Genomic DNA, 26535 nt, shown 5'->3' on the forward strand with positions numbered 1-26535 from the left:
CATGGGAGTGGTTACCTCCGTGCTGTTCTCATGATAGTGATTTATCACAAGAGCTGATGGCTTTATAAGGGGCTTCCCGTCTCCCACTTTGCTCTGCACTTTTCCTTGCTGTTGCCATGTGAAGAAGGATGTGTTTGCTTCCTCTTCTGCCATGATTGTAAGTTTCCTGAGGCCTCCCCAGCCCTGTGGAACTGTGAGTCAATTAAACCTCTTTCCTTTATAAATTACCCAGTCTTGGGTATGTCCTTATAGCAGTGTAAGAATGAATTAAAACACAGGCATACTGAAAAAATACTAAATTAGAAGATTCAATAAATTCTATGAATATATTATTTTATGATTATTCCATTTGTAACCTTTTAAACTCATTTAGTAGGTTACTAGTAAGCAATATCTAGTCACAAGTGAAAATGGAAGTCTGTGATGTGTTATTTGCCCATAAGAATCAAAGAAAGGACTGTCACTTCTGTGTCAGACCTCAGTCATCAGAGCCCTTTGCCAAGGATGGCCTGTATTTTGGGAATCACTGCTGTAGGGAAGCAGACCACTGGGAAACACTTTTCATAGTGCAGACTGTTCCCATATAGGGCTTTGCAAATGCTATTATGAAACATTTTAGAAATAATAAAGTCATCCATAGGAATCAGAGAATATACAAATGAATATGATAATATTTAGTGTACTGTTATACTCCACCATGTCTAAATGTACCTTGATTGGGAGAAACATCATGTCATTCTGTACTACAGCTGTCTTCTGGGTGGATAAAGTCAAAACGGAGAGAATTCATTGTTATAAACAAGTGTTGGCTTAGAGGTGGCTTCTTTGCCACTAAAATAACTGATCTCTTCTTTTAATTACTTTTATCCTGAAAGAATGCAGCTAAGTCAGGCAGTCATTAGACAAATCAACCTTTATAACTTCAGGTAAATTTAATTATGAATGTTTATATGTTAATAATATCACAGATTTTCCATTATTGTGATAATAATAGCTCTGTCTTCCCTAATAGATGATAAAATCCTTATGAGCAGAAATGGCTTTAGTCACAGAAAGGTGTGAATTTTGGAGTCAGGCTGCTTGGACTCATTTCTAAACTCTGCTATTTTCTAGCTCTTTAAGGTAAGCTCTGTGTTCCAGTTCCTTTCAGTTCTGCAGAATAGAAATAATGATATCAACCTCATAGGATCATTCTGAAGATTCCAAGAGATACTGTATTTAAGTTCTTAGCATAGGAGCTTAGTAAGTAATCAGTAAATGTTAGCTATTAGTAATATTAGAAGTGGAAATATTATAGGGATACCTCCTTTTATTGTGTTTCAATTTATTCTTTGAAGATTGCAATTGTTACAAATGGAAGGTTCTGGCAATCTTGTGCTGATTGAGTCTATTGGTACAATTTTTCCAATAGCCTGTGCTCATTTCATGTCTCTGTATCATATTTTGGTAATTCTCACAATATTTAAAACTTTTTCATTATTATTATATCTGTTATGGTGATCTGTGATCAGTGATCATTGATGTTACTACTGTAATTATTTTGGGATACCATGAACAACAGTACACTAAATAACACATTTTCAATATAGATGAAACAGCCTTATAGTGGAAGATGATGCTATCTAGGACTTTCATAGCTAGAGAGGAGAAGTCAATGCCTTGCTTCAAAGCTTCAAAAGACAGGCTGACACAGAAGAAAACAGAAAAAGTTTAAGTGGTCTGGATAGAAGATCAAAACCAGCCACAACATTCCCTTACATCACAGCCTAATCCAGGGCAAGGCCCTAACTCTCTTCAATTCTATGAAGGCTGAGAGAGGTAAGGAAGCTGCAGAAGCAAAGTTGGAAGCTAGCAGAGGTTGGTTCATGAGGATTAAAGAAAGAAGTCATGTAAGACAATAGACTTAAAAAATGTTGTGTCTGTTTTTACTGTTCTACCAATGGGCTGTTCTCCCATCCCTTTTCCTCTCCTCAGGCTTCTTTATTCCCTGAGAAACAACAGCATTAAAATTAGGCCAATTAATTAACCCTACAATGGCCTCTAAGTGTTCAAGTGAAAGGAAGAGTCACATATCTCTCACTTTAAATCAATGCTAGAAATGATTAAGCTTAATGAGGAAGGCATGTCAAAAGCCAAGATACACCGAAAGCAAGGCCTCTAATACAAAAATGATAGGAAAATGAAACAGCCTTATTGCTGATACGGAGAAAGTTTGAGTGGTCTGGATAGAAGATCAAACCAGCCATAACATTCCCTTAAACCAAAGCGTAATCCAGAGCAAGGCCCTAACTCTCTTCAATTCTATGAAGGATCAGAGAGGTAAGGAAGCTACAGAAGAAAAGTTGGAAGCTAGCAGAGGCTGGTTTATGAGGTTTAAGAAAAGAAGCCATCTCCATAACAAAAAAGTGCAAGGTGAAGTTAAAAGTGGTGATGGAGAAGCTGCAGCAAGTTATCCAGAAGATCTAGCTAAGATCATTGATGAAGATGGCTACACTAAACAACAGAATTTTCAATACAGATGAAACGCCTTACAGTGGAAGAAGATGCCATCTAGGACTTTCATAGCTTGAGAGAAGTCAATGCTTAGATTCAAACCATAAAACAGGCTGACTCTCTTGTTAGGGGCTAACGGAGCTGATGACTTTAACTTGAAGCCAATGCTCATTTACTATTCTGAAAATCCTAGGGCCCTTGAGAATGATGCTAAATTAACTCTGCCTGTACTTCATAAATAAAGCCTGGAAAACAGCACATCTATTTATAGCATGGTTTTCTGAATATTTTAAGCCTATAATTGGAACCTACTGCTCAGAAAAAAAGATTCCTTTCAAAATATTACTGCTCATTGACAATGTACCTGGTCAACCAAGAGCTCTGTTGGAGATGTACAAGGTTAATGTTGTTTTCATGTTTGCTAATATACCAGCCATTCAGCTGCCCATGGATCATGGAGTAATTTCAAAATTCAAGTCTTATTATTTAAGAAATACATTTTGTGAGGCTATAGCTGCCATAGATAGTGATTCCTCTGATGGATCTGGGCAAGTGAAAACCTTGTCGAAAGAATTCACTATTCTAGATTCCATTAAGAACGTTTGTGATTCACGGGACGAGGTCAAAATATCAAGATTAACAAGAATTTAGAAGAAATTGGATCCAACCCTCCTGGATGACTTTGAGGGGTTCAAAACTTTAGTGGAGGAAGTCACTGCAGATGTTGTGGAAATAACAAGAGAACTAGAATTGGAAGTACAGCCTGACCCCAATTTTGAATGAAGTTCTACTGTGGGTATAATGCTGTTAAACAGCATCTCATGCTGCTAATAAATCTTTTGTGAAAGGAAGAGTAAATTGATAGAGCAAACTTTGTCATTTTGTTTTAAGAAATTGTCATAACCACCCCAACTTTCAGCTACCACCACCCTGATTAGTCAGCAGACATCAACATTGAGGCAAAACCCTCCACCAGCAAAAAACAAAAAACAACAACAACAACAAAAAAAACCACACACGCACAATAATAATAACTTGCCGAAGGCTCACGTAATCATTAGCATATTTTAGCAATATTTTCTAATTAAGTTATGTACATTGTTTTTTAGACATAATGCTCTTGTGCACTTAGCAGACTACAGTATAGCATAAACATAACTATTATATGCACTGGGAACCTAAAAAGTCTTGTGTGACTTGGTTTATTGCAATATTCACTTTATTGTGGTTGTCTGGAACTGAACATGCATTATCTCTGAGATATGCCTGTATTAGTTTTTGTATATACCACTGCACTTAGACTGGGATTTACACATGGCTGCCACTACTACAACTATTGTTAGGTTTCTGTTAAATTATGCTATTTTTTGAGGGGCAATATAGTATGCTAAGAGCCAGACTGCAAATGTTCAAATCCTAGCTCTACTACATAACTACCTAATTATTCCATGTGCCTCAGCTTTCTAGTCTGTAAAATGAGGATAACACCAGCAACTGAGCTTCCTCACAGCATTATGAGATTTAAATAAGATAGTATTTGTAATCAGAATAGTATTTTCATAATATTTACTTGCTAAATTTTAAAAAATAAAAATGTTTTTTAACAGTTCTACCCCCTCTTCCCTCCATCAAAAAGAGCCACAAAACCTCACAAATTGGCCAGAGTGGCTGAAAGTACTTATCAGACATAAAACAATTGAATGTTTGCCATTATATCCTAAAAAAACAAAGACAGGCCACCCAAATGTTTGAATGTCATGAAAGGAATTATCCAGATTTTTGAACACATACTAAAAGTCTGTTTTTAATCATCCAAAATTACATCAATATTCAGTTTATGAAAGTATACCTACATACTGCTTAAATCTATAATCCAATTTTACTTGTTCTGGCATCTCAGGCATGTAGACTTAAAATAAATGACTATTATTATTATCACTACTATTTTTGGAGACAGTGTCTCACTCTGCAACCCAGGCTGGAGTGCAGTGGTGCAAACATGGCTCACTGTAGCCTAGACCTTCCAGGCTCCAGCGATTCTCTTGCCTTAGTCCCCCAAGTCACTGGGACTATAGGTGCATGCTACCACATCCAGCTAATTTTTGTATTTTTTGTAGAGATGGGGTTTTGCCATGTTGTCCAGGTTGGTCTCAAACTCCTGAGCTCAGGCAATCCACCCGCCTTGGCCTCCCAAAGTGCTGGGATTACAGGCATGAGCCACCATGCTCGGCCTAAGTAATTATTTTGTATATGAATTTAGTTTAGCAGCTTTAACGTGAGAGCAAGTTGTCATATGCACATTATATTGGGGAAAAATAAGTCACACAAGATTTAAAGATGAGATTTAGAATAATTCAGCTATTCTTTAAAGACTTTTCTTACCAAATCTGAATTTCACACACACACACACACACACACACACACACACACACACCACACAAACTTCTGTCTGCCTTTTCTTCATGTACTCTCAGGTTAGATGAGGGTTTTGGCAGCTAACAGCTTCCACATTTTCAGGCAGAATCAGTAAGTAGGTAAAATAAAGTTATGCTCTTTTGAAAAATGTCATAACATGCTTGGCTGATGGGCATATTGGGACCTTTGTAATGAGATGGCAGGGAAAGGAAGCAAGCAAGAATTAGCTGGAACTGAAGTTTTCAGCTGGAGTGAAGGAGGTAGGGTAGGGAATGTGAGGCAGCTAACCCTGTTGCACTGTTGGCCCCTGTGGGGTTGGCTTAGGAGATGGAGGGGGCTTTATTTGCAGGTTGAAGACACTGAGAAAGTCACTGAAGTTCCTGTCAAATTTACTCACTCACTCATTAATTCACTTACTCATACCATTTTTATTGAGTGCTTATAAGGTACTACATTTGTACTAGGTGCTGAAATATAGTACTGAACAAAATGGAGAAATTGTCCCTGCTTATCATCATGAACATGGGCATACCTGTCCTACCATGTACAGGAGAGAAAGACACTAAGCAGATGTTCACATAAATATATCAATAAAAATCCTAACAAAGGTTTTGAAGAAAAACTACTGGATGATAACAGAAAATAGGAGAACTGATTTATTTCAGAGGCTAGTGGTCAGGGAAGATCTCCTTGTGATTTCAGGTTTAGATAGGCAGGAATTCTTGGGAGAAAAAAGAGATAAAAGCATTCTCCGTAGCAGGAACAGCATGTTGAAAAGGAAAGTGGTGGCAAAGAGCTGGTCAATGACTAGGGTAGCTACAGCACTGTGAATACTTTCCTTTTAAATAAATTTAAGAAAAATATATATAAACTAGAATATCAGATATGTGGAATTAATAAAACACATATTTTATAATTCCATACACTTCTAAATCTTCATAAGATAATGAGTTGAACCCTGAAGCCAAACAATATTTGTCTTGCTTTGTGTATTTTCACTGGGCTGTTTTCCACAACAGAACAGTGAAGATTATACTCTAGGTGTGCTTATAAGGCATACTATATGCATGCATGCACACACCCCTTTACTTTGCTGTTTAAGGGGATTTGATGATGATATTATCTTGCTATTAAATTCATACTAAATTTTCTCTAACTTTTAACTCAAAATCTTTAGATTACATAGAGCTAGTATTACAGCAGAGATAGGAGCCTATGAAACGCAATACTTAACCTTCATAGTCCTCTTCCACTTAAGTCCTATTCCATTAAACATGGCCATGTTATCCAAAAGAGCAACTGGCAAAAATGAAGATCAGTGGTTCATCATGAAAGCGGTTAGATTACAGATTGATACTGACATTGTGTTTTCAGGAAAATTTACCATAAGAAAAAAGCCTTTCATTTTTAAATAAACATATATAAACAGGTAAAAATAAAACAGAAATTCCTGTGAAATATAAAAAGTTATTATTTAAGTATATGTTGTTTTGTCTCCAAGGTCCAAGCATTGTTAACTATAATATTCTGTTGTCCCAGCAATAGATCAAGCTAAATAACTATTTGTGTTTTATAACAGCAGCAGCTCAGTATGTTTCCCCTAACTTAATAAATAGTAACATAAAGTAAAATACAATTTTGGATAGAAATCAATCCAGGCACTGAAAACATTATTAACAACAAAATATGAGGACACATGTTTTTTCAAGTCAAGCTTTTCAAAATGCACTCATTTATTCATTAAAGCACAAATTCCTCTGTATATGGCATGTGTACCATGCACGAAGCAATAGGATAGAGTGAGGAAAGACCCCTAGAGTAGGTGATTTGGGTTCTAGTCCTGACTATAGTACTTACATTTTTTTTGCAACACAGCTTTTGTAAATCATTTCTGAGTTTGGGTTTTGTTATTTGCACATTGGGTTGTTGTGAAGTTCAAAAGACTTATTAAATGTGGAAACTCCCTTGCTAACTGTGAAAGCACTAAATAAGTGCAAGGTGAGATCCTCAAGGGAACTCAAGAGCCTAGTAAAAACCCCACGGATTAGAGTTCTCTCTTTTAGAACATTGGTTATAGATATCCAACATGCACTTGGGGGTTAGCGATATTTTCTTCTTCTAAACCTAAGAAATGAGTTAGGAAGTACCCAGCCTTCTACTCTGGAATTGGTGTATCAGCATTACAGGGGAAGATCTCCCCCAAAGTTAACAATATTCCTTACTCTATCCTGGTCCTCTGTCAAAAATTAGTTGAGATAGATGTCATCTATCTGGGAAATACCATGTTACAGATTCAAGACATACAATAAAAACAGGAGGCAAAAGTGGACTCTGATTTCTCTCTTAGAATAAATTTCTAGAGGTGAAGTTAGTAGACCAGATTCTTGATATACATAACTAAATAATGTCCTTCAGAGAGGTGGTAACAATTTATACTCCTCAAAAATATTCGCAATATTCCTGATTACCAGTTTGGCTCACCTTTTACTGTCTTTCCTAATTTAATTCCTCATAATTCACAAGACTTAACTACTTTCCTTCCCCACACAGTGTAACGTCTGTCAGGATACGCATGACAGACTGGAACAGGCTGAGTATTTAAATGTGCCTTCAATGGCTCACTACTCTCAGGATAAATCCAAATTTTTAATAATTTGTACACTCTGAGTCAAAGTGATGGTCTCTTCTTCCTTCTCTAGGTTCATCTCTCACTACCAACTACCCTCTCGAATAGGCCATCTGTCCCTCATCTTCAAACTTTTGTTCAGGGTATTACTTATGACTGGAACACCAGATTCTAGAAGAAGCTCAGTGCTCATACAGCTCTTCTGAATAGTGGTAATAACAAAAGTGGTCCCCTTTCAAACAACTAAGAGTGCTGATTTCAGGCTGACTCTGAATGTCTAGGGAAAAAAATAATAATTCAATAGATCAGTCATTCAATGGAGCAGATTCTGACACAGGCACTAGTGTCTTAGAAAGAGACTTGAGAGTATGTAACTGGGGAGAAGGGAGGATAAAGAATGAGGTACCTAGGAGTGCTAATGACACTACAGTCCAAATAAAAACATTTTTCTACACTCTAGTTTTATGAAAGAGCTATAGAATAAGTAGATGATTTAAGAGATTTGCTCAGAGAAACAACTCAATTGTAAGTTATTAAATCTTTCACATTTTGAATGCCTAGATGGTATACCTTCTACAGCAGAAGCAGATTAAATTTTTTTTGATATTTTAAGCATTAAGCACAGTAATTCAAATTACTTAAAAACTTGCAGTCCATGTTTTTCAAGGGCTCCTAGTAAGAAGCTATAGTTCCAGTGACACAACAAACTCCTTTTAACCAAAATGGTTTAAAATGCGTAATTTCGTGGATTGAATGTTCTTGCTGACATGATTCTCAGCTTCCACATGGCCATTATCCTAGTTTCTCATCATCCATATGGCCTGGACTTAATGGCCCTGCTTTTGATCTCTCAAATGATGCTCTGCACTAGAGAGATCCAACAGGCCGATTTGATCATGCAAGTTCCCAGTTCAAAATTATTCAATAGCTCTTTATTACTGCAGGAAAGAACCTAAGTACTTTATCATACAATTCCTGATCTAACCTTTACCTGTGTCTCCAGGCCCATCTACTACCCCTTCCTCATGCCACTTCCTCCAATTGTTAATAAACCAGCAATTATAAGCCACACGAAATCCTTGGAATGTGCCACATTCTTACACATTTTTAGTGTACCTGCATATGCCTTCGCACTAAAATACTGCTACTTATATTTTATTCTTCATTCAAATGCTCCCCACTCTGAAGCCTTTTCTCACTTCCCCTAAAGACTAAGGCTCTATTTCTCCTGTGTTCATCTTCTACTTTCTGCACCCACCCATTACAACAGTTAAGTTATACTGGGACTCTCAGCATGTCTTTCTCCCCATATAATGGTGTGTCATGTCTTCCCATTTTACCTCTAGCCCTCCTCTCTATGTCTAGCAAATAATAGATGCTCATTTTTCAAATGGAATCATGACTATATTAAAACTGTATCTTTAATGTTGAATTTTGCAGCTATCTGTGCATTGCATAGTATCACACTGATGATTAATCAGCTATTTATTATTGTTCTCCATCAATTTTGTGCATATTAAGTTATGCCATTAAAAATCCAACTTGCTGTAACTATGGACTCATTGAACACATAAACTTAGGAAAATAATCAATTACCCATCAATTTTTAAGGGTATAAACTTTAAAGTTAGGCTCTTTTGTGAAAATCTAGTAAAAGGATAAAAATAACCTAGACTTTACCCAAAAGAGTCACTTGCCAGTCTCTCAACAAAAACTGTATCAAAGAGTCTTTGAAATTTTACTTACATGGTATAGTGTGGTCTCTGGCACAGGAGTGCCCATGATGTCTTGTCTCAGTGCATCCATTTGTAAACTAGGTAGCAATGAATAGTGAGTTGGGCTATTACTCTTATCACCCTTCTTTTTTGACTTCTTCCCTGTGTCCTTTTTGCTGTTTCTCTGAAACATGTATTCTTCTTGAGCAATCTTTTCATTGCTCATATACCGAAGTAGAGAGTTTTCTATATAAAAAGAGATAAATACACCAATGTAAATACACAAATACACCAAATTTACCATTCTTTCTCAATTGTGCTATTATTAGATTGGCACAAAAATAACTGCGGTTTTCCCGTCCCTTTTAATCGCAAGAACCGCAATTACTTTTGCCCCAACCTAATATATTTTATTTCAGAACTTTAACTTGATTTAATTTATAAAATATGTAGTGAAATATGGTATATCTTAATTATTTGGTATGATAAGACAATTAAAAGTAGACAGTCGATAGATTATTTCTCCAAGTTTTAGCTTTGAACCAACTACATTAGAATCATCTCTGGAGCTTGAATCAGAAGTTCTAGGTGTGTGGCTTATAAAATTTGTAACAAGCTCCCACATGGGGATTTTGCCAAAGCCTGATAACAAACACCGGCCTGTGGTATGCAAGGTAGCATGCTTGGAGAAGTTGAGGCCCACACTGAGAACCAATAGTCAGGAAATTTCGTTCAGGAATTCTATGCTTAGATTGGTAGTCAGCACTTAGTACTTCACATGGTCCCCCTCCCCACCAACAAAAGTCACTAAAATATGAAGTCTCAAAACAGTGACTCTGAGATAGCATGTGATAAGCATTTCTCTTTTGTATTTTTCTTGATTTATTCTATAGAACAAATGAGATTAGAAATTGAAGATTGGAAAATGGAGTGAATACACAGATATAAAGGAATCTGTCAATGTTTCTGTATTTATCAACATTTTCAGAAATGCTCACTCCATAAAACAAGTATTAAGAAGACTAATGAACCAGATATTCATGCTTGCTTTTCCATATGGTCTGCGGATCTGTGCAGTAATAAAACAAATTCTGTAAACTGGCTAGAAGTAACAAGAAAACTAGTCAAACATATGATGAAGGAAGCTTAGTGAACTTACATTCTATGAATAGTTTTTTGTTTTGATTTGTTTTATTTTCCACCTATGACCTTACGGCTCTCTACTGCAGAAAGTGGAAGTAGCAGCATGACTCACTGGACCCACCATACCCACACTTGATCAAATCCTATTTAGTAGGGAAACTTTCAGTTGCTTTCTATTGCTTATCTCTATAGCAGGATAAGTGAACATAAAAACTTACTTTTGGTAGATCCTTCAAGAGTAGCCCACCCCCATGTAAGAAGATAACTCTGAACAGCAAACAGAACAGGAAAAAAAAAGCAAGGGTTTTTTTTTTTTTTTTTTTCTATTTCTACATGGTTTTTGTTAGAAGTCACTGGCCCGGTTTCCATTAGTTTTTAACCCATGTGCTTCAATGCTCATTTTTAGGTCGATTCCATACAAAATTGGTGAGGTTGCATTGCAGACTGATGAGGACTGATGATAAACTCTTCCTATTCACTGAACCTATTTTATGCAGTTTCACACTTCCGACCTTGTGTTTCAAATATTAACTTTCAAGTAACAATCAGATATTTACTTTTAACACCGTACTTATGTACCTGGAATCCCTTAGTAGGCATTCAGAGACAATATCTGTTTAATAATGGGTCAAGATAGTCCAATGTTGGTCTTACTTGGTTTTGTTGCATAATAAAGTCAATGATAGAATAAGTTTTCCACTGAAGCCATAACAATCTATTTATAGAACATTTAAATTTGCTTATTGTTCAAACAACCCAGCCTACACTGAAATTCTAGAACACTTACCTCTTCTACTATCTCTCTTCATCTTATTTGGATCTTCATAGTCCCCCACCCAATTATATTCCACTGGCATAGATATAGGTCGTAGCTTGCCTAAACACAGAGAACAAAGTTCACATCACATTGTTTTTCTTCCCCATGCCTACTCAAACTTACACTGATTTTTAGCTAAGGTCTACCAAACACACTCACTCTTATGCAACATTATGGTTGGCATTTGTGTAGATGGAGAAAATGTGTTTTGACCCAGAAGGTGAAACTGCCTATTGGCCAGGTGATAAAGCAAACTTAAGGTACTTTTTATAAATAATAATTAATAGCCTAGGTTAGCTCTCTTAGGAACCCCAGACTTTAAGGGTATAGTTTTTTTTTTTGTTTTTTTGTTTTTTTTTACAAAGAAGATAATCATATAAGTGATTTTACTCAGTAACTGGATCTCTATCTTATTTCCTAGTGCCCAAGTGTCTATATCTTGATAGCCAACCTCCAAGATGGTAGCTTTCTGTGTTTAACCTGACTACCAGTCATTAACCCACTGTTTCATGTTGGAACACCACAAGAATAACTTTATATCTTTGCTGCTTCCTATCTCCTATCACCATACATTTTGGACACCACTATGTCTCAAAAATATGGTTAGATTCTCTTTCATGTCCTATAGCTGAGTCTGCTGCTAAGCATCTCTTTTGCTACAGTAAGCCTGTCCAGTATATAGATCCAAGTAATCACAGCTTTGGTTTGTCTCATTTCCCCCTGGGTCTGTATCCTTACTAAACAGCATTTCACTTCAGCAAGGAGAACTCATGGCAAATACTTCAATAATAACTTTTATTTTGGTGAGGCTGCAGTATATTATTTCTGTTCCACTTGAAATTCCTGAAGCCTAAAACAGCCAAAGAAAATAATTCAAAAGTTTTAACAGGATACCTAGCACAATGCCTGGCATGAAATAGTTGCTTACTGAATTTCTAGTGAATGAAAAGCAGAGACTCACACAGGACTGGATCGTACAAATAATAATGGTTATTATGATTATGATAATAGTACAAACATTTATATGTCATTTGCCATATAGCACATAGTAACAGTTTTATAAGGATTAAATTGTTTACTCTTGATAATTCAGAGAAATATACTATCATTATCCTCATTTTAACTGATGAGGAAACTAACGTTATATAACTTGCCCAAGGACATATACCTGTTTAGTACATAGTATCAGGATTCAAACCCAGGCACTCACACTTACTTCTGTCATAATTCTTGGTGACTTCAACATTCACCCTCTGAGAGTCTGGTCTTTCAGTTTCTTGAGGTTCTCTCTCACACTCATTCCTATGGTCATATGCTTAGTCTCATCAGCAAAGGCTGCAATCCCTTTAAATATCCAACTTACCAACTACCACCTTTTGTATTTCTAGCACACTACCTACAGTACTCCAAGTCCAACAATTCTTCCTCCTTTAATGTATTAATACCTATCATACTACTTTTCAGTATCTATCAGTCGCCTTCTGTCCCTGAAACTTCCCTCCTTGTCCAGCTAAATTTTATGATTATTATAATCATTCAATATGTTTTAAAAAATTCTGTTAGGAGAATTCTAATTCTGTTCTTAAGGAAAATGTATCAATCATATGGCTTCTTATTGTTAACACTGATACAGTTTAGTCTGTTTTGCTAAGCTCTTTTAAAAGATTAACTAGACATGATAAAATTATTAATGAGCCAAAAATGTAGTATTTAATGGCTTCCTTTTAAGGTATGCAAACAACTTTGTAAATGATCACCTAATATTCCAAATTCTCCATCAGTATATCTCTGCTCTTTTACACAGAGGGAATTTGAGTGAGATGATCTGAGGCAGGATAGGTAGTCAAGGAAGTAAACATGTCCTCACACGACGACCATACAGTTAACACGATAAGCCCCAGCATTCACACTGTAGTCCAGCTCATTCAAACACAGCTATCTACAGTAGGGAATTTCCCCTGCAGGGAGCACATGCATTTTGATTACACCTGTCCTCAGACTGACCCTTTGCTCATTATAATAGTAAACAACACACTCCTGGACAGAGATTTAAGATGCTAATGAGACATGCAATGTATGAACAAGCATGTACAGCTACTGTGCATGTGCACCCAGAGGACCACCAAGAATATGCTTACTAGCAACACCTCTTCCCATTCCTTTATGAATAATTATGTAAGACTCTCATAAAGGGAGTCTCCCTAGTGCCAGTATTGGTGGTCTCATCCTTAGGAGCAGCTCGCCCTGAATCCTCTCTCAGGGTGTACTGTCTATTCTGCACCGAACTTTCATAACATTCTTTGTCCTTTGCAATAAATTGCTCTATACTACATCTCCTTTGCTGTGGGTCTCTCATTTAAATTCTTTTAAGCTAAGAAGAACCGAGGTCTCACAACAGCCATCTACAGATCCAGGTCAATATTCTGCCCATCGAAAGTAGGGTAAGGGTTTGAGGGAAGGTCTCCTTTTGTTATGTCTATTCCCGCCACTTTGCATAATCAGTCCTCCAGATTTTCAATGTTATGAAGGCTGTATTTTCAAAATATCTACAATTTATTTCTTTAGGATCTGGTTTTAAAAATAAACTCTACTTCAGCATGGGCACTGAAACTGAAGCAATTAACAGCTCTAGCACTGTTTTTACATGTCACCAAAAAATCCTTTGAAAAGTGAAAATCCAATAAATAAGCAGTTAATTGTTTTACTTGCTCTATATGTTATATATATTAAAAAGCTAGTTAGATATTTTTTGAAAATTGGTTGTTTGGAATCAAACATATATGCACAAAAACAACAAAAAGAAACATACTTCACACACAGAATATGAAATACATAATTGTATTCATTGTATTTTGTGTCATCTCTGAAATTCTAATGGAGCTAAGTCATTGAAGAATGTAATTAAGCCCTTGATATGTCTGGTTATATAATTAGCCATAGAAACAATTATGCAGAAGATTTTTAACACTGACTTTTCCGGGGATGACTTTTTTTTTTTAAGCAGAATTATACTGTATACTACTAATGCACAATTGAAGGAAAACATACTAAATTAGAAAAAAATTGAGAGAAAAAGCTTTACTGACATTTACTTTTGGAGAACATCAAGGTTTTGCTTTTATTAGTTATAAAATTAAAGATTCAGCAATGCAAATAAAAATAAGTATTTTTTAAAATAAAGTATATTATTGATTTAGGTAGAACAAATAATGTTGCTTATAAGTACTGATTTTTAATTGTCCTAAAATATTGAAGTAAACTTAATAAAGCAGTTAAACCAGTAACATAAGGTAACATTCTTGTATAAATATCAGTCCATGGCAGATTGAAAAATAGACCATGGCTTAAATTATTTCTAATTCCAAATATACAGATCATTGATTACAGCTTGAAAATATGTTTGCTACTACATGTATATACAGCAGCATTTTAATTTCACAGGACAGCAAAGTTCAAATGGAAAGATAACTTTATTATTCAATGTTTTAGTGCTGTTAGTAAAAAACAAGTGAAACAAAACACCAAAGGTAAGAGTACTATAAGCATTATAGACTTAAATCAAATATACACTATTATTAATACATGCAAAATATTTTTATACTCATATGACTTTGTAAGGCTTTAATACAAATGGATTGGTTTAATAAAATTAAATACATCTGACCCATTCCTGTGTAAATGTACACAAATAAAACACAAATCTCTGAAAAGTAATCTGGAAAAGTTTAAGACATGTCTTTACATAGTAATACTTATATTGGTTTTTGAAGTTGTAAAGTTAAGATGACTAATTCATGATAAGAATAATAACAGCAAAGAATATAATCAAGAAAATGAGGATTAGAGCCCATTTAACAATTTTTGCTGACCACTTCTTAATGTTTTATTCCTTTAAGTATAAAGCATGTATTAATTGCAGAGTTCATTTGGCATCCTATCATAAGCCTTGTGATACCACTGTGCTAGTGCCTCATAATATAACCATTATTTTATTTGGTTTTTAATATCTGTTGCACATCTAGAGTTTTTTAATTGGTGCCTCCATAGAGGCAGGAATTTTGTGCTGTATTTCTTACTGTATTCTAATAAATGTGGTAAAGGTAAAAGATAAATATTTTTATAGAGGCACACAGAAAAAAAGATAAATATTTTTTGGATTTTGTCTGAATTTTATTATGATATTAATGGCAAGCAGCTTTTTAAGAATCATGGGCTATATTCAGCTGCAAGTAAGCAAATGGAACACAAAACACAATTTTAAGAATATAGACAATGATGAAGTGCTATATAATGATATATCCTAATTACTGTATTTTAATACAAAATTGCTATGCTTGAATGTTAGTGTACAACATTGCTTGAAAATAAACTAATTTTTACCTCAGATAACAAAGCATTTTAGGTGATATCACAAATGCTACAATCCCCTTTGGCAGAGTTAACTGCTCACTCTGTTGGGCTCCCTAAGCTTTTTCCTGGTGCCTTTAGCATATATACAATACTTATTATGCTGTATTGTGACATTAGGGAGATCTCAAACTACTGGGTTGCTCATTGGATCCTATTCCCTCTGACCTACTCAAGGGCATGCCTTGAGCAATCCTCCCTTCTTTCTCCTGCATCATCAACTTTTCTCTTTCTACTCAGTCATTCCTATTAGCATACAAACATGCTGTAATTTCTCCAATTGTTTTTAAAAAAGTAACTCTCCTCACCCCACAAACCTCTACCCAGCTACCACCTTATTTTTGTTCCCCTTTACAGAAAACCTTGTAGAAACCTTCTTTATATTTGTAGCCCCCAATTCTTCTCCTCCTCTTCTCTCTTGAATCTTCTCTGATTAAGCTCTTGCCCCCACTATTCCATCAAAACTGCTATTGTCAAGGTTTTTAGGGCCCCCATATTGCTAAATCCAATAGACAATTCTCAGAGTCCTTGACTTTTCTGATATATCTGTAGCATTAGCACCGATTATTACTCCTTCCTTGAAACACTTTCCTTACCCGGCACCCTAGGACTCTTGTCTTCTGGTTTTCCTCTCTTCTTATCATAGATTCACATGCATCCTTCAGAGCTAAGCAAAAATGTCATTTCCTTAGGGCTACAATCCTTGGCCTCTCATTCTAGGTCAGGATTCTCTGTGTTTGTCTCCTTTCCTCTCAAAGTTCTTCTCTGTAGCATGACAATTACAGTCACATAAGTATTTATTAATTTAGTTACTTGAATTCTGTCATCCTTCTAGACTGTAAATTTCATGGGGGAAGACAGACTTTTCTACCGTCTACTGTGGTATCTCCCACACTTAGCACAGTACCTTAAACACAGTAACTGCTCAATATTTAACTGATTGCATGTTAAGAAAGTAAATAGGGGACTTTCCTCACTAGACCAAAAAGGATCCAAGCTATATCATTAGTTTCTATTTTCACAGTTTCTTTCCCTTTCCTTCCTTCTAATTTTCCATTTCCTTATTTTCCTCCCTCTTCCTTCCTTCTAAGGCAAGTATGTTACCCTCACCAATTCTCTTCATTTTTTTGACAAATTGAGCTTTACAGAACTGTTTGGCAATCAAGTCAGAACTAGTTCTGTCTCTTGATTTCTTATCTACAAACATTCCCATGTTAAGTTGTCTGTTGAAACACTACTGAATTGCTGTCTTTTTCATTTGTATCGCTTTTAAAAACTCTCTAAAAACATGCTAAAGTCATTACGTTTCGGAGTAATAAACAGCACCTGAGAAGCAATCTTCTCTTACAGTTGTCAAAGGTTTAAAAAAAATTTCAAAGAAATTTCTCCATAAGTCTGACATGCCCTTTAAGGCTCACAACAAAGCTTTCTCTAGAGTCTCAGAAAAAGTATACGCATATACACATCTGTTCTGAATATTTTAGCCAATATTTTGATGAAAATGAGTATAGTAAGTAAAGTTAAGCTATATGCTTGTCACATATACCCATCAAAAACCCCACATACCAGACAGAAAAATTACTTTCAGATGGCTGACTGAATTTCTAGGAAAACATCCTGGGGTTATTTAAGGTAGAGAATCACACATTTAAAGAGGCAGTAAAACTGAATTAAATGGAAAGTCAGTAATTTTTAAAGGATAATGGTAACATATCTGGATCCAGTAAAATAAGTAAGAATGAACAATCTGATCTTTATAGCCACGTTTTAAAAATTTCATCTCTGGATAAAAAAGGTTGAAGAAATTGGTTTGTAAACATTTCAATGTGAGGATTATTTAAGGATTACCTTTAATGACTTATAAATAATACAAATCAAATATAAACTCTGTACTGATTAACTTAAAATCTTTTCGGTTTCACTGATGCAGAACACCACCAGTTAAAATCTCATTTCCAAAATAACCCCATAAAAAAAGTGAGCAAAGGGCATGAACAGACACTTTTCAAAAGAAGACATACATGCTGCCAACAATCATATGGAAAAAAGCTCAACATCGCCAATCATTAGGGAAATGCAAATCAAAACCACAGTGAGGCATCATCTCACACCTGTCAGAATGGCTATTACTAAAAAGGGAAAAAGAAAAAGAAAAACAGATGTTGGCGAGGTTGTGGGAAAAAAGGAACTCTTATACACTGTTGGTGGGGTATAAATTGGTTTAGCCATTGTGGAAGACAGTGTGGTAATTCCTCAAAGACCTAAAGACAGAAATACTATTGGACCCAGCAATCCTATTACTGGGTATATACCAATAGGAATAGAAGTCACTCTATTATAAAGACATATGTATGTGTATGTTCATTGCAGCACTATTCACAATAACAAAGACATGGAATCAACATAAATGCTCATCAATGATAGACTAAAGAAAATGTGGCACATATAAACCATGGAATACTATGTAGTCATAAAAAAGAACAAGATCATGTTCTTTGCAGGGACATGGATGGAGCTGGAGGCCATTATCCTTAGCAAACTAACACAGGAACAGAAAACCAAATGCTGCATGTTCTCACTTACAAGTGGGAGCTAAATGATGAGAACACATGGATACACAGAGGGGAACCACATGCATTGGGGCCTTTTGGAGGGTGGAAGGTGAGAAGAGGGAGAGGATCAAGAAAAACAACTAACGGGTGCTAGTCTAAACACCTGAGTAATAAAATAATCTGTACAACTAACCCCATGACACAGCTTTACCCATGTAACAATCCCACACTTGTACCTCTAAACTTAAAATAAAAGTTAAAAAAAATCACTTCCAAGAATAAGCTCCATTGTGGTTGTGTATTTTCCTACTGCTTTCTAAAAGTGAGATATACCTTAAATGGGGAATAACATGAAAGAATTGCTAAAGGAGAACATACTGAACTGTGTCAAAAATTATGTGGCACTTTTAACACTTAATTCCAAGGCTAATTATATTTTGAACCAAATTACCTTTTGTAAGTATTCCACCAGAAGAGGAAACAAGCTATACATACACATTGGAGTTTGGAAATGTGTTGAAATAGTTGAAATGTTGTCTCTGTGCATAGAGACAATTTCTCTACATTAGAGGGTTGTGGGAGGAATGAGAAAGGATTTAGATGATTTAAATACTGTTTAAGTGGCAAAAGAGTTCTGGGTCCTCTGAAGGCTCTGGTTGGTATAAAATGAGCTAGGCTAAAATACTTGTCTCTTTGCTGTGCTCAGCATTGATATAAATGTGAACAACAAAGATGACAGAGGCATGTAAATATTATTGGTTAAAAGCATGCAGTTCTCAAGTTAACTGCAAATTAAGGCAGTCTAGTTTTAAAAAATTTTAGTAAAGTAGTGTGTCTTGCAAATCCTATCAGCATATGGAAGACAGTCACTCTTTCTCATGAAAAGTAAAAAAAAGATAATAAGGTAACTAGTTGAATTATTTAAAAATAAATGACATCTTGTAATAACTTTACAATTCCTTTCACCTATTTTTCTGAGACCATAACTTGTTAGTGAAGTCAGCAAGAAAGGTAGAGATGAAAAACTTAAGACAGATCAAAGTTGTTTTTCTTTTTGTAATGGAAGCATCACTTTTATTGATAATTTAGGGCCAAAATGGACACGTTCACAGAACAAAAATAAGATAATTCGAAGACAATGGAATGTAAACGTACAGTACACAGGTTAATACTCTTCACCCTCATCCTCTCCCTGATTTCACAGATAATCTGATTTCACAGATATTCAGTGAAAAAAAACTGTAAAGAAGTTTCAGGGTGATAAACAGTTGGAGTCAGTCCATGAATACAGACTTTCAAGTTCCTATCCCAGACCTCTTTTCACTACATCAAATTGCCTCAGTGATGTATCATTCAAGACCATTAGACAAAAATCCAATTAATTTTTCTTCAAAAATTTAATGGCATGTATGATTACTGTTTTTTGTTTGTTTGTTTAAGTGTCCTCACAGCCAGTTTGCAACTCTTGCAAAATACTAAGGCTATGTGAACAACTAATGGAGGATCAGAGCATAAACTGTGGATGCAACTTTTTGTTTGTGGTACAATACCTTAACAATGACGGTAAATAAATTGGTATGACATGATGTGTTGCTTATAAAACAATGCTAAGTTGTCATATGTACATTTTAAAATGGTTGTATACTGTTTTAATTATTTACTCTAATGTCTCCAGTGATTATTCAGTGTTTAATTTTTACTTATCTCTTTTTGAACACAGAATATTACACCTGACATTTTCTATCTCCAAGGGTCTACTTCTTCCATGATTTCTGGCAAATTGTTTTGCAGTGATAGCAGTAATTCCACAAGTGACTTGAAGTATAGAACACCATGTAATGATCTTTCTAGACAGTTTTTCTTACTTTCGTTTGAACTTTCATCATAAACAAGATTTACTCTAGAAAGTAGTTTACATATGGCTTTTCTACAAGATAAGAATGAAGAATGAAGATGACATTCAATAATCCAACTGCTGGGCAGGCTTAAATATTGAGAACAGAGGTTGTTCTATATGCTTATCTGTAAGTCAGCTGTTTGGAACCTAAGACACAAACAAATCGTATCATTGGTAGTTGGGTCTTTCAGAAGAGCTGCAAAAGTCTTTTACAATATTTTCCAAAATACATTCCATAAAACATTAGTTCAATTGGGAAGCAGGTTAAGTATTATGTGACCAAAAAAGGGATTTAATATACAAACATATTTGGGAAACAGTAAATTAACCCAAATTCAACAAAACTTTCAAAGATGTAGTATGTGAATGTGAATTTATTAATCTCCAAGAGGGGCCTAAAATATGTAAAACTTCCCAATCTTATTTAACGATATAACCTCTTTCTTCTATAGGCTATCTTTCAGAACTGGTGGTCTGAAGAACATATTTAGGAAATTGCCAGATTACTTAAGTCATGTTGTGATCTGAAAGCTAACATGAATAGCCCTATTTAAATTTTACCTAGCTAGCATTTATTATCGTTTTTTTTTTTTCCTCATAGGGGAAAATGTATTCTGATTTTGACTAGGGATAAACATATTGTCTCTTGCTCCAGGGGATGTCATGATTAGATTTTCTATTGTAGAACAGGTTAGGTAATCTCAGACGCTCACAACCTTAAACAAATACTTCCGTCCAGAGAATATGCTAACTGTGAATAAATGTTGGTGTATCTTTCCAGGGCAGTAACTTCCCAGGTTCTTTCAATTAAAAAATTATAAGGCAATCAGCTCTGTGCCATACAAGGTCTCTGACTTTGATTTTCTAGTATCTGCTTCTGTATTCAATTTATTTGTAAATTGATTCTTAAGTTAGCCAGGGTTTCTCAGACATTTCAGGCCAGATCATTCTTGTTGGGTGCTGTCCTGAGCACTGCAGGATGTTTAGTAGCATCTTTGGTCTCTACCCATTAGATGCCAGTAGCAACTTCCCACCACAAATTTGACAACAAAATTGCCCCTGGAAATTGCTGAATGTCCCCTAGGGGACAATACTGAACCCAGAGAATCACTGAGTGAGACTGTTTCTCTTCTTGGCTTTCCCATTCTGTTTATAAGGGAACACTATTTCACCTAGTTGGTATCCTTTTAATTCATCTGAAGAGGTTCCCCCCACTTATAGTTGCATCAGCTATGTTTATTTGGTTTGCTAATCCTTCTATTTTATATACATATTAATACCCTCAAACTTTATTAAAAGTTATTTTTCTTTCTTTTTTTTAAATTATACTTTAAGTTTTGGGATACATGTGCAGAATGTGCAGGTTTTGTTAAATAGGTATACACGTGTCATGGTGGTTTGCTGCACCCATCAACCCGTCATCTACATAATGCTATCCTTCCCCTGGTCCCCCACCCACCGAAAGGACCTGGTGTGTGATGTTCCCCTCCGTGTGTCCGTGTGTTTTCATTGGTCAACTCCCACTTATAAGTAAGAACCTGTGGTGTTTGGTTTTCTTTTCCTGTGTTAGTTTGCTGAGAATGATGGTTTCCAGCTTCATCCATGTCCCTGCAAAGGACATACACTCATCCCTTTTTTTTTTTGAGACAGAGTCTCGCTCTGTTGCCCAGGCTGGAGTGCAGTTGCACAATCTCAGCTCACTGCACTCTCTGCTTCCCAGGTTGAAGCAATTCTCCTGTCTCAGCCTCTCAAGTAGCTGGGATTACAGGCACATGCTGCCACACCTGGCTAATTTTTTGTATTTTTTAGTAGAGACAGGGTTTCACCATGTTGCCCAGGCTGGTCTCAAACTCCTGAGCTCAGGCAATCAACCCACCTCTCTCTCCCAAAGTGTTGTGATTACAGGCGTGAGCTACTGCACCCCGCAAACTGATCCTTTTTTGTGGTTGCATAGTATTCCATGGTGTGTATGTGCCACATTTTCTTTATCCAGTTTATCACTGATGGGCACTTGGGTTGGTTCCAAGTCTTTGCTATCGGGCATAGTGCTGCAATAAACATACGTATGCATGTGTCTTTATAACGGAATGATTTATTATCCTTTGGGTATATACCCAGTAATGGGATTGCTGGGTCAAATGGTATTTCTGGTTCTAGATCCTTGAGGAATTGCCACACTGTCTTCTACAATGGTTGAACTAATTTACATGCCCACCAACAGTGTAAAAGTGTTCCTATTTCTCCACATCCTCTCCAGCACCTGTTGTTTCCTGACTTTTTAATGATCACCATTCTAACGGGCCTGAGATGGTATCTCACTGTGGTTTTAATTTGCATTTCTCTAATGACCAGTGATGATGAGTTTTTTTTTCATATATTTTTCTGCCGCATAAATGTCTTCTTTTGAGAAGTGTCTGTTCATATCCTTTGCCCACTTTTTGATGGGGTTGTTTGTTTTCCTGTACATTTGTTTAAGTTCCTTGCAGATTCTGGATATTAGCCCTTTGTCAGATGAGTAGATTGCAAAAATGTTCTCCCATTCTGTAGGTTGCCTGTTCACTCTGATAGTTTCTTTTCGTGTGCAGAAGCTCTTTAGTTTAATTAGATCCCATTTGTCTATTTTGGCTTTTGTTGCCATTGCTTTTGGTGTTTTAGTCATGAAGTCTTTGCCCATGCCTATATACTGAATGGTATTGCCTAGGTTTTCTTCTAGGGTTTTCATGGTTTTAGGTCTTACATTTAAGTGTTTAATCCATCTTGAGTTAATTTTTCTATAAGGTATAAGGAAGGGGTCCAGTTTCAGTTTTCTGCATATGGCTAGCCAGTTTTCCCAGCACCATTTATTAAATAGGAAATGCTTTCCCCAGTCCTTGTTTTTGTCAGGCTTGTCAAAGATCACATGGTTGTAGATGTGTGGCATTATTTCTGAGGCCTCTATTCTGTTCCATTGGTCTATATATCTCTTTTGATACCAGTACATGCTGTTTTGGTTACTGTAAACTTGTATAGTTTGAAGTCAGGTAGTGTGATGCCTCCAGCTTTGTTCTTTTTGCTTAGGATTGTCCTGGGTATATGGGTTCTTTTTTGGTTCCATATGAAATCTAAAGTAGTTTTTTTCTAAGTCTGTGAAGAAAGTCAATGGTAGCTTGATGGGGACAGCGTTGAATCCAGAAATTACTTTGGGCAGTATGGCCATTTTCATGATATTGATTCTTCCTATCCATGAGCATGGAATGTTTTTCCATTTGTTTGTGTCCTTTTTGATTTCCTGAAGCAGTGGTTTGTAGTTCTTGAAGAGGTCTTTCACATCCCTTGTAAGTTGGATTCCTAGGTATTTTATTCTCTTTGTAGCAATTGTGAATGGGAGCCCACTCATGATTTCGCTCTCTATTATTGGTGTATAGGAATGCTTGCAATTTTTGCACATTGATTTTGTATCCTGAGGCTTTGGTGGAGTTGCTTATCAGCTTAAGGAGATTTTGGACTGAGATGATGGAGTTTTCTAAATATACAATCATGTCATCTGCAAACAGGAACAAATTGACTTCCTCTCTTCCTATTTGAATACCATTATTTCTTTCTCTTGCCTGATGGCCCTGGCCAGAGCTTCCAATACTATGCTGAATAGGAGTGGTGAGAGAGGGTATCCTTGTCTTATGCTGGTTTTCAAAGGGAATGCTTCCAGCTTTTGCCCATTCAGTATGATATTGGCTGTGGGTTTGTCATAAATAGCTCTTATTATTTTGAGATACGTTCCATCAATACCTATTTTATTGAGAGTTTTTAGCACAAAATTCAGCATGCTGAATTTTATCAAAGGCCTTTTCTGCATCTATTGAAAAAATCAGGTGGTTTTTGTCATTGGTTCTGTTTCTGTGATGGATTATGTTTATTGATTTGTGTATGTTGAACCAGCCTTGCATCCCAGGGATGAAGCTGACTTGATCGTGGTGGATAAGCTTTGAGATGTGCTGCTGGATTTGGTTTGCCAGTATTTTATCAAGGATTTTCGCATCAATGTTCACCAGGGATACTGGCCTGAAATTTTCTTTTTTTGTTGTGTCTCTGCCAGGTTTTGGTATCAGGATGATGCTGGCCTCATGAAACGAGCTAGGGAGGAGTCCCTCTTTTTCTATTATACGGAATAGTTTCAGAAGGAATGGTACCAGCTCCTCCTTGTACCTCAGTAGAATTCGGCTGTGAATATGTCTGGTCCTGGGCTGTTTTTGGTTGGTAGGCTATTAATTTCAGAACTTGTTATTGGTCTATTTAGGGAGTCAACTTCTTCCTGGTTTAGTCTTGGCAGGGTGTATGTCTCCAGGAATTTATCCATTTCTTCTAGATTTTCTAGTTTAATTGTGTAGACGTGTTTATAGTATTCTCTGATGGTAGTTTGTATTTCTGTAGGATCAGTGGTGATCTCTCCTTTATCATTATTTATTGTGTCTATTTGATTCTTCTCTCTTTTTTCCTTATTATTCTGGCTAGTGGTTTATTTTGTTAATCTTTTCAAAAAAACCACCTCTTGGATTCATTGATTCTTTGAAGGGTTTTTCGTGTCTCTGTCTCCTTCAGTTCTGCTCTAATCTTAGTTATTTCTTGTCTTCTGCTAGCTTTTGAATTTGTTTGCTCTTGCTTCACTAGTTCTTTTAATTGTTATGTTAGGGTGTCGATTTTTGATCTTTCCCGCTTTCTCCTGTGGGCATTTAGTGCTATAAATTTCCCTCTACACACTGCTTTAAATGCGTCCCAGAGATTCCAGTACATTGTGTGTTTGTTTTCATTGGTTTCAAAGAACTTATTTATTTGTGACTTAATTTCATTATTTACCCAGTAGTCATTCAGGAGCAGGTTGTTCAGTTTCCATGTTGTGCAGGTTTGAGTGACTGTCTTAATCCTGAGTTCTAATTTGATTGCACTGTGGTCTGAGAGACTGTTTGTTATAATTTCTGTTCTCTTGCATTTGCTGAGGAGTGTTTTACTTCCAATTCTGTGGTCAATTTTAGAATAAGTGCAATGTGGTGCTGAGAAGAATGTATATTCTGTTGATTTGTGGTGGAGAGTTCTGTAGATGTCTATAAGGTCTGCTTGATCCAGACCCGAGTTAAAGTCCTGAATATCCTTGTTAATTTTCTGTCTCATTAATCTGAATAATACTGACAATGGGGTGTTAAAGGCTCCCACTATTATTGTGTGGGAAGGGAGTCTAAGTCTCTTTGTAGATCTCTAAGAATTTGCTTTATGAATCTGGGTGCTCCTGTATTGGGTGCATATATATTTAGGATAGTTAGCTCTTCTTGTTGCACTGATCCCTTTACCATTGTGCAATGCATTTGTACTTTTGATCATTGTTGGTTTAAAGGCTGTTTCATCAGAAACTAGGATTGCAACCCCTGTTTTTTTTTTTTGCTTTCCATTTGCTTGGTAAATATTCCTTCATCCCTTTATTTTGAGCCCATGTGTGTCTTTGCACGTGAGATGGGTCTCCTGAATACAGTACACTGACGGGTCTTGACTCTTTATCCAATTTACCAGTCTGTGTCTTTTAATTGGAGCATTTAGTCTGTTTACATTTAAGGTTAATATTGTTATGTGATAATTTGATCCTGTCATTATGATGCTAGCTGGTTATTTTGCCCATTAGTTGATGCAGTTTCTTCATAGTGTTGATGGTCTTTATAATTTGGTATGTTATCGCAGTGGCTGCTGCCAGTTTTTCCTTTCCGTATTTAGTGTTTCCTTCCAGGAGCTCTTATAAGGCATTTGCCTGGTGGTGACAAAATTTCTCAGCATTTGCTTGTCTGTAAAGGATTTTATTTCTCCTTAGTTTATGAATCTTAGTTTGGCTGGATATGAAATTCTGGGTTGAAAATTCTTTTCTTTTAGAATGTTGAATGTTGGCCCCCACTCTCTTCTGGCTTATAGGGTTTCTGCCGAGAGATCTGCTGTTAGTCTGATTGACTTCTCTTTGTGGGTAACCTGACCTTTCTCTCTGGCTGCCCCGAACCCTTTTTTCCTTCATTTCAAACTTGGTAAATCTGATGATTATGTGTCCTGGGGTTGCTCTTTTCGAGGAGTATCTTTGTGGTTTTCTCTGTATTTCCTGAATTTGAATGTTGGCCTGTCTTGCTAGGTTGGGGAAGTTCTCCCGGATAATATCCTGAAGAGTGTTTTTCAACTTGGTTCCATTCTCCCAGTTACTTTCAGGTACACCAAAAAAGATCCAATGTAGGTTTGGTCTTTTCACATAGTCTCATATTTCTTGGAGGCTTTGTTCATTCTTTTTCATTCTTTTGTCTCTAATCTTGTCTTCATGCTTTATTTCATTAAGTTCATCTTCAATCTCTGATATCCTTTCTTCTGCTTGATTGATTCGGCTATTGACACTTGTGTATGCTTCATGAAGTTCTCATGCTGTGTTTTTCAGCTCCATCAGGTCATTTATGTTCTTCTCTAAATTGGTTATTCTA

The 26535-nt window shown here is 36.1% G+C and overlaps 1 protein-coding gene across 12 annotated transcripts in view; it reads right to left on the reverse strand.

Moving 5' to 3' along the window:
- CNKSR2 (connector enhancer of kinase suppressor of Ras 2) overlaps positions 1-26535 on the reverse strand; it is a 290055-nt gene that overhangs the window by 80814 nt on the left and 182706 nt on the right. For 7 of the 12 annotated variants that reach the window (XM_073013844.1, XM_073013840.1, XM_073013845.1 and 4 more), the window contains 2 exons: positions 11180-11269; positions 9281-9495 (listed from right to left, as the gene is read on the reverse strand). In XM_073013844.1, coding sequence (XP_072869945.1) covers positions 9281-9495; positions 11180-11269 — 305 coding nt within the window. The remainder of the gene's footprint in view (positions 1-9280; positions 9496-11179; positions 11270-26535) is intronic. The other 5 variants (XM_073013842.1, XM_037986403.2, XM_073013843.1 and 2 more) reach the window with 1 other exon arrangement.

Source organism: Chlorocebus sabaeus, chromosome X (assembly GCF_047675955.1).
Source record: "Chlorocebus sabaeus isolate Y175 chromosome X, mChlSab1.0.hap1, whole genome shotgun sequence".
NCBI classification, from domain to species: domain Eukaryota; kingdom Metazoa; phylum Chordata; class Mammalia; order Primates; family Cercopithecidae; genus Chlorocebus; species Chlorocebus sabaeus.